Below are 14,488 nucleotides of genomic sequence, written 5' to 3'. Positions count from 1 at the left end.
CTTTGTCTTTCCCCTTTGTGTTGTGGACCCCCCAGACCAGTGGTCAGAGTTGCAGGGCAGCTTTGGCTCAACCATACACTGGAGCGCCTCCTCCAGTGTCCCATGTCTTCTCTCAATTTGGCAATAGAGATCGCAAGAAAAAAGAAAAAATGAGGGTTTTAAGTCCACAATCCATAATACAGTGATAATAAAACAAAACGTTTAATTGGTCATTGAGTAATAAACAAATATGGCAAAAATGGTAAAAATCCATATGTCCCGTCAATATGCTGTGATTGGCCTGATGCACGTTTCACTGTCTATAGAGCCTCTTCTTCAGAGGCAAACTATTAGAGTTCAAAGGCCATGACATGAAGCAGTTAAAAACATCATCAGAAAGTGCAACATAGAGTATGGATGAAATCCTCTTCTATGCATCAGATATCCATTTCGTCTAGTTCAGTGGTTCCCAACCTTTTATGAGGTATCGCCCCTTAGGGGAAGACGACTCACCCCTGTCGCCCCCCTTCTCTTAGTACGATATACCCTTACGTCAGGTGGTGGTGCCAGTGGAGGGGGTAGCGCTGTGACCTTGCCAGCTAAAAATAGCCGGTGACTCAACTACTTCGCGCCAATTCCCTTACCGGTGTAATGTCAGCTATTGCAGCCCCGCATGCGCAGTAGGAGCCTGCGTCCCATTAAATTGTGCAGCCACGTAAAATGTCCTAAATATCTCCGCTTCCGCACCACGTAGACTCCCGAAATTTTCAGGGGAGGGAGGGGACCCCCAGATCTAGCTCTGTGCCGAATTGCAGCCCCCGAGCCCTCCTGGTTCCCGAGACTGATTGCAGCAAACCTATCTCGGGAACTAGCGGGGCTCGGGGGCTGCAATTCGACACATCTGGGGGTCCCCTCCCTCCCCTGAAAATTTCGGAAGTGTACGTGGTGCGGAAGCGAAGATATTTCAGGTAAATAATATCTAACTTCCCACTGAGCATGCGCGATACTCAGTGAGGAAGGCTGCTTACGGGCTGCAATATCTGACATTACACCGGCGTGTGACCAACGAGCCCTGAGGAATTATGCAACTCTATCATGCACACTTGCATATTTATACAGATCATATTTTTTGCCCATAATTTTCTTAAAAACGAGTGACACTGCGACACTTTATTTTTTCTGCCTTTTCATACTGATCGCCCCCCTGTCGCCCCCCTAAATTTACCGCCCCCCTTAGAACCCAAATCACCCACCTGGGTGGGAACCACTGGTCTAGTTAAACCCGTTGGACAAATAAACAGTTGCCCAGCATAATCACTGGGTTGGTAAATGTATGTAATTAAGCAAAACCTACTGAGCCAGCTCCATGTGTTAAATTCTTTCCAACCCTTGCCTCCTGCTCTCAAGTCTTTGTTAACAAGGCTTCAAAATGAAGACTCTTTTAAGAGCCATGTTTGTGAAGCTGACTCTAAACTCGTTATGGAGCATGTCGAAAATTGCCTCCAGGGATTTTATCTGATTGCCATCTGGAGTCAGGAAGGAATTTTTCCCTTTTGGGGCTAATTGGACCATGCCTTGTGGGGTTTTTTTTCGCCTTCCTCTGGATCAACAGGGGTATGTGGGGGACGGGCTGGAGTTGTACTTTGTACTGGTTGAACTCGATGGACGTATGTCTTTTTTCAACCAAAATAACTATGTAACTGTAACAAGATTGCAAAACAGCAATCACAGGCAAGGTGGCCAGCCGATGTAAATGAGTGTCCAGGGTCAAGGAGATGTAAAAGTCTTCCCTCAGTTACTGTTGGGGCACCTATACCCCATGACCTGACTACAAGTATGAGGACACGCATGTGCCACCACATTACAGGGTATAGGTGTCCCAACTGCATTGAAGAGAAGACACAGAACAATGGAGGAGGGGGGCTGGTGGACAATTGAGCCAAAGCTACACTGCAACACATAGCACAGTTCCAGGGGGTACACATTTCATGGAGTAGGCCAGGGGCTCAGAAGGCACATGGGACCGCACAGATTTTCAATGCATGTCATGCTGGCAGTGGACTGGTATAAATAATTCCCTCTGATCAGATTCAATCAGTGAGGGATTTATCTGATGGCCATCTACAAGTAAATGGGCACCTTTACTTTCTATTCTACCTTTGTGTATAAATGCTGTTGCAATAAAGCATCATTCTGAACTGTATATTGCTAAGTACTGCTTTTTCCAACTATGGCTTTTCAACTCATGGAAGCGCTGCAATGTGGCCTTCAGCTTTTATTTAACAAGTAATTTAAAATGCAAAGAAATACATGCTGTAGCCATTAATGTGTGGCGGTAAATAAAGATATTGTTGTTCCTCCCTTTTATCTGATTTCTGGAAAAAATATATTATTATATTATACAATTCCTGCAGTTAGTTCCTGCAATTCTACTTAATCCATTGACAACCCATGGCCAGCATAGTTACAAACTGACATCAGCTATTGGTATTCAGTGTTGCCATGGTAACACTGAATCCAACAGTCATTTGTATCAGGAGGCATCGTCAGTCTCTTCCAGTGGCCCTACTACTGGAGAGTGCAGCACTGAGAGTGTGGCATTGGCCATCATAAGCATAACAGCTGCTCTAGTGCTCAGAAAGGGTCCATGTTTGTCTCTAACAATACATTAACCTTTTTAATTCATGTGTTATTTTGTGTTCCTCCATCCTCTGACCTCCAGACACCTGGTACTCAGAGGGGGGTCGTGCAATGCACAATTTTGCAGTATTAGAATAGGGAAAATGAGTGGATGGTCACAGATCCAGAGCTAGCAGGGAAGCGGTGTTGTAGCATCTCTCCTGAACACTCAAGTTGAATAGCATAGATTTATCATTTGCAGAAGAGGTTGTTATTTTTAGCGGTGTGCATGAGAGAAGTTCTCCAGCACAGCTTTCTTTCAGGCTCTGGATGTTGGCATCTGTTGGCTGGGGAGGAACTATACATGACTGTCTGTGCATTGCATATAACTGTATGCTGCCATGCCCATTCATATTCATGTGGGAAGGGAAAGGGAGGACGTTATTAAAGCTGGGGGTCTCTTCCAAGCTTTTGAACGGCAGGTCTAGAATATCATCAGGATTAAGGCTTGTACAAACGTCCAACAATTCCACCCTATTATCGTCTGCATTTGGTCTTTTGGAGGACAATCAGGTGTGTGTATGGGTGGCAAATGACTAGACGAGCAGTTTGCCCAATCCATCTGGCAGATCAACTAGCGCGACTCTAAGGCTGATATTGTGCAGTTGGCTACGTGTACAAGTCATTTGAACAACGTGCGTTTGTTTTGAATGCGGCCATATTGCAGTCCGTCATTCCGTTTCCACACACAGTATGCAAATGAGTTAGTCGTTCAGTTGGTTGATGCGCGTAAAATACAAGTTGTGTAATCGCCTGAATTAATCACATTGTTAATGAATCCTATTTAACATTTTCTGAATTAAATACAGTGGATTTCATCATGAGATTTAGACATTCAGTTTTATCCCCATTCTTCATGCCTAGTTGTCAAACTCTGTGCTATATTTGTCAATCGCACAGCTCTGAGAATAACACATAGACATTGTATGGGGAACTCTATGATGGATTGTGCGGTATGCTGAAAAGAAAATCTTTAGGGAAAGATCATCAGATGATCATTCCCTTCGTCATGGTTAAGAGAATATTGGTTAAACCCACTTAGACCCAGTGCACACGAGCAGTTTTAGGAGCGATCCGCCAACCGCATCCGCCTGTGAAAACGCTTGGCTAATTTATTTCAGTGAGATGGTGCACACCAGCGGTTTGAGGTTTTTAGCAAACCGCAAACGTGCCTCCTGCTGCACGTTTGCGGTTTGTAGAAGCGTTTCGGCCTCAATGTAAAGTATAGGAAAAACGCAAACCGCTCTGGATAAACGCTACATCAGAGCGGTTTTCCAGGCGTTTTTGTTACAGAAGCTGTTCATTAACAGCTTTTACTGTAACAGTATTTGTAATCTGCTATACAAAAACGCTCCCAAAAACGCTAGGCATGTTTAGAAAAAGTCTCTAAACATGCCTAGAATCGCTCTGAAATCTGCTCCAAAAACCGCTAGCGTTTTGAGGATCTGCTAGCGGTTTTGGTGCGCACTGGGCCTTACTGCTGCCTGTTGCTCTGGGTGACAGAATTATCTTTTATTTCTGTGCTTTGCTTCCTGGTCATAAAGCATAGACAGAAAAGCAATGGAATGAAGGAAATCGTGGATGGGGTGTCTTGGCACCCTATAGGAAAAAAAAGATACAGGAGACAAAAAAGGAAGCCCGATAGTGCAGTATGTTAATAGTAGGTGTGTGGAGAAATCAATTGATTGAAAGGGCTACTCACAAAGGAGGGTTGCAAGGGGGCAACCGACCACAGGAAGCAGGTGGAGACCATAAACCCGACTCCACTCGGGGTGGTCCTGGACGGACCTGGTTGCGGTCGCTCTCTTAGATGAAAAAGGATGGACAAAACATTAACCGTGGTAAAACAACGGGTGTTCTGTCACCACCCCTCGGACAAACATGTACGGGGGTATAACTATGCACAATAAGGGAAAGGGGCGCCCTGATTTGAATAAAAGCTTTTAAAACCAGTTTAAAAACGAAAAAGAAAAAGAAAAATGAGGTATCTTACCTTAATGACGAAATCTCTGTAAACTTACAAAAGATTTTTATTTGAGCACAGGCAACGCGTTTCGCGGGTCTGAGCCCGCTTCCTCAGGCCAATAAATGTAGCATAGGGAGGCTCCTCCCTATGCTACATGATTTCTGTCATTTGGCACTGTATTGGCCTGAGGAAGCGGGCTCAGACCCGCGAAACGCGTTGCCTGTGCTCAAATAAAAATCTTTTGTAAGTTTACAGAGATTTCGTCATTGAGGTAAGATACCTCATTTTTCTTTTTCTTTTTTAAACTGGTTTTGAAAGCTTTTATTCAAATCAGGGCGCCTCTTTCCCTTATTGTGCAATGGAATGAAGGGGCATTTATCGTACCTGACGTGAAGTGATCATATCAGGGATGTGAGCATCGCTGTCACACACAGCAGGCAAGCATCAGATGGGATAGAAGGGAGAGGCATGGAGAAAGTGTCAGAGCATTAGACTGCAGCCAAAGCACTGCTGGGTATGAATGAAGACTGCTACCAGTGAAGCACAAGTAAAAAAGCAGACAGGAAGTTTTATAGTTTTCAATTGGGGCAAAATGAATAATGCTTTACAATTTCATTTTGGATCATGCAGTATCTGAAGCTGATTTAGTAAAGTGAGGGACACATTACTTTGAAATTAAGGAGGCAGGGTGTCCAATGCCAGAGCTAGCAGGATCCAGTTCCCCTGAGGGAAAATTAAATAGTTAAATGTCAGCAGTCATTTTCTAAGGGGCCTTGGCTACCTGGTTCCTGGAATTTCGACAGCCTTAAAGGACCACTATTGTGAAAATCAGAACATTTAAAATTGGTGTAAACACATTCAAATAAGAAGTACGGTACCTTTTTCCAGAGTAAAAGGAGCCATACATTACTTTTCTTCTATGTTGCAGTCATTTACAGTAGTTAGTAGAAATCTGACAGAACCAACAGGTTTTGAAGTAGTTAATCTCCTCATGGGGGGGGGGGGGGGTTCACAGGGTTTTCTTTATTTTCAAAAGCACTTGGCGAATGGCAGTTGCTTCGTCCAACTGACGAAAAACTGAGAAGCGAGCAGGGAGACTGGCTAGCTTCTTTGTGTAAATCCTTTTTAGGGAGTGTCTTTATACGGAATAAATGCCATGCTAAGAATCCCCCATGAAGAGATGGACTAGCCCAAAACCTGTCGGTTTTGTCAGATTCCTACTACCTACCAGGGCTGTGGAGTCGTGGAGTCGGGCAATTTTGGGTGCCTGGAGTCGGGAAAAAATGCACCGACTCCGACTCCTAATGAATTTGTAACTGTAATTAAAATAGAAGTAGTTTTGAAGTAGTTAATCTCCTCATGGGGGGGGGGTTCACAGGGTTTTCTTTATTTTCAAAAGCACTTGGCGAATGGCAGTTGCTTCGTCCAACTGACGAAAAACTGAGAAGCGAGCAGGGAGACTGGCTAGCTTCTTTGTGTAAATCCTTTTTAGGGAGTGTCTTTATACGGAATAAATGCCATGCTAAGAATCCCCCATGAAGAGATGGACTAGCCCAAAACCTGTCGGTTTTGTCAGATTCCTACTACCTACCAGGGCTGTGGAGTCGGAGTCGTGGAGTCGGGCAATTTTGGGTGCCTGGAGTCGGAGTCGGGAAAAAATGCACCGACTCCGACTCCTAATGAATTTGTAACTGTAATTAAAATAGAAAATATGGTAAAATGTTCTATTTCTCAGATAATAGTCATTAAAAATAATGTATATATACAGTAATAGCTGTGCTTAGTCCACAAAAATGAAATAAACAAATCAAAATTAGTTACTTGTGCTGCTTCACTAAAGCAGTCCCCGTATTTTTAAGGTCAGATATACATATCTGATTGTGACTGTATATATGTGTACACAGGAATCTCATATATATATATATATATATATATATATATATATATATATATATATATATATATATATATATATATATATATATACTAAATAACATCTATGCTGTAAGTATAAAGCCTGATGTGTAGCTGTGTCACTAATAGAGATGGTCAGTGCGATGGAAATCATTCTGGGTTGATGCTGATTTATGCAAATGTACGCACTCTTTGCTGATGAAATCAAATAATTTGATATGTTGTTAAAATTTGGTTTGGTGACTACAAATTAAAGGGTAACTGAGACGGATGAAAAGTAAAGTTTTATACATACCTGGGGCTTCCTCCAGCCCCCTTCATGCTAATCAGTCCCTTGCTGTCCTCCACCACCCGGATCTTCTGCTTTGAGTCCTGGTAATTCAGCCAGTCAGCGCTGTCCGGCCGCATGCCGCTCCCACAGCCAGGAACATTCTGCACCTGTGCAATAGTGCTGTGCAGGTGTAGTAGGCTCCCGGCGGCGGAGTGTGTGCATGCGCACTACACCAGACTGGCTCAAGTACCTGGACTCATAGCAGAAGATCCAGGTGGTGGAGGAGGACAACGAGGGACTGATTAGCCTGAAGGCAGCTGGAGGAAACCCCAGGTATATATAAAACTTTAATTTCTTCTGTCTCAGGTTTACTTTGTTACACAGTAGTACTATACTCTACATATGCACTCCCCACAGAGCTGCAGGGAATCCACTGAGAACGCTGTGCACATTGAACACAGAGGTGTTCTCTGTTTACAATCTCCTCATTCCCCTGCAGAGTACCTGCACATCACTCTTACATGTACCCACACTTACATTGCCTAGGGCCTGATAGATGTTCTTTGTTCCGGTTTGTACCTTTTACAAGTACTCTTACCAAGGACTAGTTTTAGTCTAAAGGGAATAAATATAGTAGTCTACATATCCTTCTCACTTCAGTTGTCTTGTAAAATTCCTAAGCGTTGGCAGTTAAGAAATGAATTTCATGTTACATACTTTTAATCAACAAAATTGTAATATGCAAATTAGAGGAGTCGGAGTCGGTGGAATCCTAAACTGAGGAGTCGGAGTCGGTGGATTTTTGGACCGACTCCACAGCCCTGCTACCTACTGTAAGTGACAACAACATAGGAGAAAAGTAATGTATGGCTCATTTTACTCTGGAAGAAATGTACTTATTTGTGTGTGTTTACATGTATTTAAAATTTTACATTTTTCGTGATAGTTGGTCCTTTAAAGCAAATCTGCCGCGTAAATAAACTAGAGATATTGTACGTGTAATACAGATAATAGAACACAAGTAGCAAAGAAGAGTCTCCTATTGTCTTCCAGTATATGAACGTTGACAAACTTGAGTTAACTATGCAAAAATTGCTTCTCTGAGCTAGTTGACTAAACGTGCCCCCATACATGTTGCAGTGATGGGCAGATTCAACCAACAGACAGATTTCTCCCTGATGGAATCTGATTGCAGAGAAATATGTCAGCTGCTCATTCACCGCAGGCTGATTGACGATCAATTTCAGCATGAAATCTCTCAGGAATCCGACTCGTGACACCTCATCTGCCGCCACAGTCACTGCCCCCTTAGTGTAAATGTGCCCCCCTGCCGTGCATTTATACTTTACCTGACCGCTGTCGCCTGCTGCAGTTTCCATCTGTCTTCAGCTTCCTCCATTTGCGCCTCACACACATGCCAGTGTATAGCACGGACAGGTTTGCTGAGTCAGTTGTGGCGTCCCAAGTGATTGCTGAATCACTTGTAGCAGCCATTTTACTTAGAGACTTGCAAGTACTCCAGGCCAATTTATTTTGGCACATTTTTTTTTATTTCTTCTTTGTTAAATTTCCTTGCTTCTAATTAGTACTGCTGTAATATGTATTTATGGCCAGTTGTCACTAGGGGGCAGTGTGAGACAATAACAGAGGATGTTTGCTTGCAGTTTGTATATTTTATTTTGCTAGTAGAGAGAGATCAAAGCCTGCCATGAGTTCTGCCGACTGAGGTCTTATGGCCCATACTCACGAGGGACTTTTGTCGCCTCAACACGCGGCGCGCGCGTGTTGCGGCGACAGGTCGCCCGTGAGTATGGGCCGTTGCCCGCGCGCGCACCCCAAACTGTCGCCCGTCGCTCATGTCGCCATGCGATTGAAAGTTTCAATCGCATGGCAACAGTCGCCGCCGCACCTCCGCCGCAACTGTCGCTAGTCCGCGTGAGTACGCGGACTAGCGACAGCAACATGATAGTAAATAAACGGCGCTTCCGGCGGGGGGAGGGACAACGGCGACAGCTTCCGTCGCATCAGTTGCCAGGTCCCTCCGCCGTGTGTATGCGGAGGGACCTGGCGACTAGCTGTTGCCAGTATGTCGCAAGCACGCTCCCGTGTGCTTGCGACATGCAAAAAAGTTGCCCGTGAGTATGGGCCATAAAGCACTGCACTTACCTGAAACAAAATACCTCTGTTAAAGATGCTAATGAGTTCATAAACCAGGCCCATTACTGCATGAATACATGTGAGATTTAAACTTTTCAAGGTGTTCACTTTGTTTTCAGTTTTGAAGTGTGTTTTAAAGTGAAATCTTCAGAAGTACTGCTGAAGAGCTGCAGCGTTTACACAAAGTATAGACCTGGTTCTGTAGGTTGCGAATTTCACTGTTAAGTACCATACCATTCACATAAACCAGGGTAGCCCGACCCTTCTGTGCTAATTATTGGATTTTATTTCTTCTTACAGCTTTTAAGTGAAAAAATCAGTGGGGAAGAAGGAACAAAACTCGACAATGATTTCCAGGATATGGAAAGGGTAAGACTGAATTATTTAGCATGGTTTAAATTACAAAGAAATCTAGATATCTGCATTGAAGTTAATGTTTATATCATTGACATAGGGTGAAATGCATCTGTGGGTTTTGCACCACATGTACTATCCAGCTTATGTATATGACAGTTGAAAAGATTATCTGCAGATCATTGTTAATATAACAATCAGCTATGCAGAGTAAGATATACTCACAGCACAATCTATGGGCCAGTGCACACCAAAAAACGCTGGCGTATCTGCAAACGCCAGCGGTTTTTCAGAGCGATTCTAGGCATGTTTGGATCGATTTTTATAAACATGCCTTGTGTTTTTTTTTATATATATATTTTGTTACAGTAAAGCTGTAACTGAACAGCTTCTGTAACAAAAACGCCTGGAAAATCGCTCTGTTCTAGTGTTTTTCAGAGCATTTTTCTATTTTCCTATACTTAAAGGGGCACTATGGCAAAAAATTGTAAACTTTAAATATGTGCAAACATACAGTGGGTTGCAAAAGTATTTTGCCTCCTTGAAGTTTTCCACATTTTGTCATATTACTGCCACAAACATGAATCAATTTTATTAGAATTCCACGTGAAAGACCAACACAAAGTGGTGTACACATGAGAAGTGGAACAAAAATCATACGATTCCAAACATATTTTTTACAAATAAATAACTGCAAAGTGGTGTGTGCATAATTATTCAGCCCCCTTTGATCTGAGTGCAGTCAGTTGCCTATGGACATTGCCTGATGAGTGCTAATGCCTAAATAGAGTGCACCTGTGTGTAATCTAATGTCAGTACAAATACAGCTGCTCTGTGAGGGCCTCAGAGGTTGTCTAAGAGAATATTGGGAGCAACAACACCGTGAAGTCCAAAGAACACACAAGACAGGTCAGGGATCAACTTATTGAGAAATTTAAAGCAGGCTTAGGCTACAAAAAGATTTCCAAAGCCTTGAACATCCCACGGAGCACTGTTAAAGCGATCATTCAGAAATGGAAAGAGTATGGCACAACTGTAAACCTACCAAGACAAGGCCATCCACCTAAACTCACAGGCCGAACAAGGAGAGCGCTGATCAGAAATGCAGTCAAGAGGCCCATGGTGACTCTGGACGAGCTGCAGAGATCTACAGCTCAGGTGGGAGACTCAGTCCATAGGACAACTATTAGTAATGCACTGGAACTTTGGCCTTTATGGAAGAGTGGCAAGAAGAAAGGCATTGTTAACAGAAAGCTCTGGGGATATATGTGCATGTGAATCACCTGTGAGGATCAGAAACACTCGTTTTGGCCATTTAAAGTTTACTGTGTGTACATGGCTTATGACTGTGGAACGCACATTTGGTTTGTAAGCTCATTTGGAGTGAGGGCTGATGTGATTTATCTTTTATGCTGTATAAATACAGCAGGTCTTCATTTTACACAGTTCATTTACATACATTAGAAATAACACAATATGGCAGATAAATAATTTGATTTGACATGCTCAGTAGTAACATACGCTCTGCAGATGTAGCACATCCATGGCATTTAGCTGTAGTGAGACTAGTGCCGGTAGTCTAATATTCCATCCATTTCCCCATCCTGGTGTCTGTACTTAGGCTTTGTGTTTTGTGGTGCCTCACTCTGTGCCCGCTCACATTTCATGAGGAAGGATAGCAGACTCTTCATTATAGTTCCAAGCAATGAAATGTATTCCCTACAAAATTGTTGTAAGCGAGTAAGGAAAATGCACTAAACCTCAGCCAATGGCCACAAGCACAATTCTTATGCAATATATATAACAAAAAATGTTGAATTATATTAGCTTTGTGTTCAGTACAGCTCTGCACAATCACCTTTTAACACTCAATAGTAAGTTAGTCCCTGTTGCAAGAAATGAAGTGCAAAACAAAAATTTGCTTTTTTTAACCATTTACCAGCATTCTAACGTATTAAAACGTCATGTTTTAGCCTGTTAACGGCAACATGACATTTTAATATGTTGCACGTTCCCGCCGCCACTCCGCACATGTGCTCGCTGCTCCTGTCGCCGTTTCCGTCGGGATTCCGCGTTGAGCGATTGGGGAAGAGGACCGAGCGGTCCTCTACCCAATCGCAATGCCTGGAATGAATGGACGTGACCGCGATCAGCGACCACATCCATTCATAAAACAGGAAGCCGTCACATCGAGCAGTGCAGAAAGAGGAGAAAGAGAGCTTTAAAATGATATGCATCTTCCCATAGTGTCTGCACTGCTCGGAGTCCTTTTAAATGTAGGAAAAAAAAAGTGAACACTTTCTATAACGAGGAAAGTGTTCACGAGCTCCATCTTTTGGCCAAAAAGTAATAAATGACACATACAGACACATACTTAACCAATACTAATAAAATAAATAACTTGCAATACCAGAGCCCCTCCCCAATAAAAAAAATCAGTTAAAAAAAAATACATAAATAGTTGCCTTAGGGACTTTAATCTATATTTTATGAGGGAAAATTACTTTTACTTTACTACATAGGGGCTTGTAATTATGGACCGGACAAATGGAAAACAAAACAGAAAAATAACACCTATATTTCAAAATAATATATTGTCACCATACATTGTGAGAGGGACATAATTTAAACAGTTTAATAATCGTGACAACTGGTCAAATAAAATGTCTGTTTGATCCACAGGAGAACGTTTAATTTTAAAACTATAGAGGCCGAAAACTGAGAAATATTTTTTTTCCATTATTTTCTTATTTTTCACATTAAAACACATTTAGAATAAAATATTTCTTAGCAAAATGTACTACCCACAGAAAGCCTAATTGGTGGCGAAAAAAACGATGTATAGATCATTTTCATGTAATAAGTAGTAATAAAGTTATTAGGGAATAAAAGGGAGGAGCACTGATAGGTGAAAATTGCTCTGGTCCGTTAGGGTAAAAACCCTTGGGGGTTAACTGGTTGAAACAGGTTTTGCCATTATTCACATTGGAGTGGGCATATGATGTCTCCCATGATGCATCACTGCAGAATATGCAAAGTATCCCTGTTTTTGTCCCTGTAAGCTAGCCACACCTCCAGAGCCACTGGAATGCAATGATGTGTCAGCTTGTTAGTTGTACAGAACCACGATAATCCAACATGCATACAGGCTGTTTTTGATTGGATGATCCTTATCGGTGCATGGCATGGATTCATGTGGCTCTATGATTTAGGACTTCCTCTCAGTCCCTTACACACTCCTAGGAGTTCTGGTTCACCATGAGCCTGCTGGGTGATCTGTAACGCAAGAAGTAAAGTTTCTTTTTGATTTCCTTGGCGTTAACAGCTCCAGTACACAAACAGATACAGTATATTCACTGTAGAATAATGTAATCATGGCTTCATAAAATAGAAGACATTTTAAAATGCCCAGCTTCATATGAACAGGAAGGTACTCCCCTAATGCATCACTATATTGTTAAGAACTAGTTAAAGCAAATAGTAGCTGTGACTAGAACTCGGTACATACTAAATGGAAATTCCAGCAACAGTAACCGGATTTACCTCACAGGAGCCTGTAGGCACAGATGTCCTAACACTTTAGACTTCGCCCTCCATGAACCTACAACCCCCCTCCAAAACGCACCGCAAGTGGGCTGGCTGGCTGCCACTTCTCCCTTACTTTCCTTGCCCATCATAGGTAGCTACAGGTGCCGCTTCGTATTAGGTAGCCAGAAGTACCCTCAAAGGAGTTATCAGGGAAATTACCTAAAATGAGCTTTACTCACCTGGGGCTTTCTCCAGCCCCTTGCAGCAGATTGTCCCACGCCGACCGCTCTGCTCCCCGCCGCTATTCCAATCTCGCTGCTCTGTATTAAGACCGACCGCGGGGTCGGCCTTACTGTGGCTGCGCAAAGCACCGCTGTCGATCATCGACACGTAGGCCACGGTGAACTGCGCAGTATCTGTTAAACCTACAGATAGAAATTCACTTCTGCACTTTAAGAGCTTTCATCCACCATCTGTCAAGCTTGCGTTTCCCACCGGCCAATTCAAGCGCGTAGAAAGAATTGTAACCGACGATAACGTGTTGGAGGAACAAAAGGTAGTCTTAAAAAAAAAAAAAAAAATTTGAACAAAGCCTCTTACCCAAACGACGTAATTTCCGACGTGACCGGAAACCGCTTCGTATCCCATTTGTGTTGACGTATGACACGTGTAGTGAGTTGGTCGGTGGAGTAATTCGCAAGAATTGGCATTTGTTGCAAGAAGCGTTCCCAAGAATACCTGAGTTTCGGTATCCACCCTTACTGTCTTTTAAAATAGCTCCCACCATACGGGATAAAGTATTTCATCACCATGCCCCCAAAGATCTACTCCCTAGTGATAAAACTGGCACTTTCCCGTGTTTAAGCTGCCATCTTTGTAGCCACATAGTTAAGGGCGGTTTGTTTACGCATCCTTCGACGGGAACTCTCTTTTTTATTAAAGGTCGCTACACATGCGACTCTAGCTATGTGGTTTATCCTATTAAATGTCCATGTGGCTTAGGCTACGTAGGTATGACAACCAAAGCTTCAAAAGTGAGAATGTCTGGCCACAAAACAGCAATTAGGAATAAAGATCTCACCCAGGCAGTTTCAAACCATTTCACAGAAGCTAGGCATAATCTGTCACAATTACGTGTGCAGGTGATCGATAGTGTTCCTATAAATTGGCAAGGACGACTAAGCTCAGCTGGATGGTGTAATGGTTAAAGGGAACCTTAACTGAACGGGGGGTAAAGAGTTTTACTTACCTGGGGCTATTACCAGCCCCCTGCAGCAGTCCTTTGCCCTCGGCGCCGCTCTGGAATCCTCTGGTCCCCCGCTGTCACTTAGTTTCGTTTTTGACGACTCACCAGTCGCCGGCCGCCATGCGTATTATTGGACGCATTCACCGATGCAATTAGCGCTATTGCGGACCGCAACGCGTACAAAAATGCATTCCGCACGCGTTGATATGCGGCAACGCGTATTTTTGTAAGTATGTATTATGTTTCTGTAGTGGGTGGTGTAAATACCCCCATTTTTTTTTTTTTTTTTTTTTTTTTTTTATATATAGCCGTAGTTGTCGATCACTGTTAGTATGACGGGAGATCTTTTAGAGCGCACATTGGCCTTGTCTCACTGAGGGTGCTAAGTGTTGGC

At 43.0% G+C, this 14,488-nt stretch overlaps 1 protein-coding gene across 1 annotated transcript in view; it reads left to right on the top strand.

Moving 5' to 3' along the window:
* Window positions 1-14,488, top strand: part of SH3GL3 (SH3 domain containing GRB2 like 3, endophilin A3) — a 168,082-nt gene that overhangs the window by 99,893 nt on the left and 53,701 nt on the right. The window contains exon 2 of the mRNA XM_068275335.1: window positions 9,267-9,335. Within this exon, the coding sequence (XP_068131436.1) occupies window positions 9,267-9,335 (69 nt within the window). The remainder of the gene's footprint in view (window positions 1-9,266; window positions 9,336-14,488) is intronic.

The sequence above is a fragment of the Hyperolius riggenbachi genome, chromosome 3, assembly GCF_040937935.1.
Source record: "Hyperolius riggenbachi isolate aHypRig1 chromosome 3, aHypRig1.pri, whole genome shotgun sequence".
NCBI classification, from domain to species: Eukaryota; Metazoa; Chordata; class Amphibia; order Anura; family Hyperoliidae; genus Hyperolius; species Hyperolius riggenbachi.
Note: the sequence above shows the minus strand (reverse complement) of the source record. Positions and strands in the feature narration are given on the sequence as shown.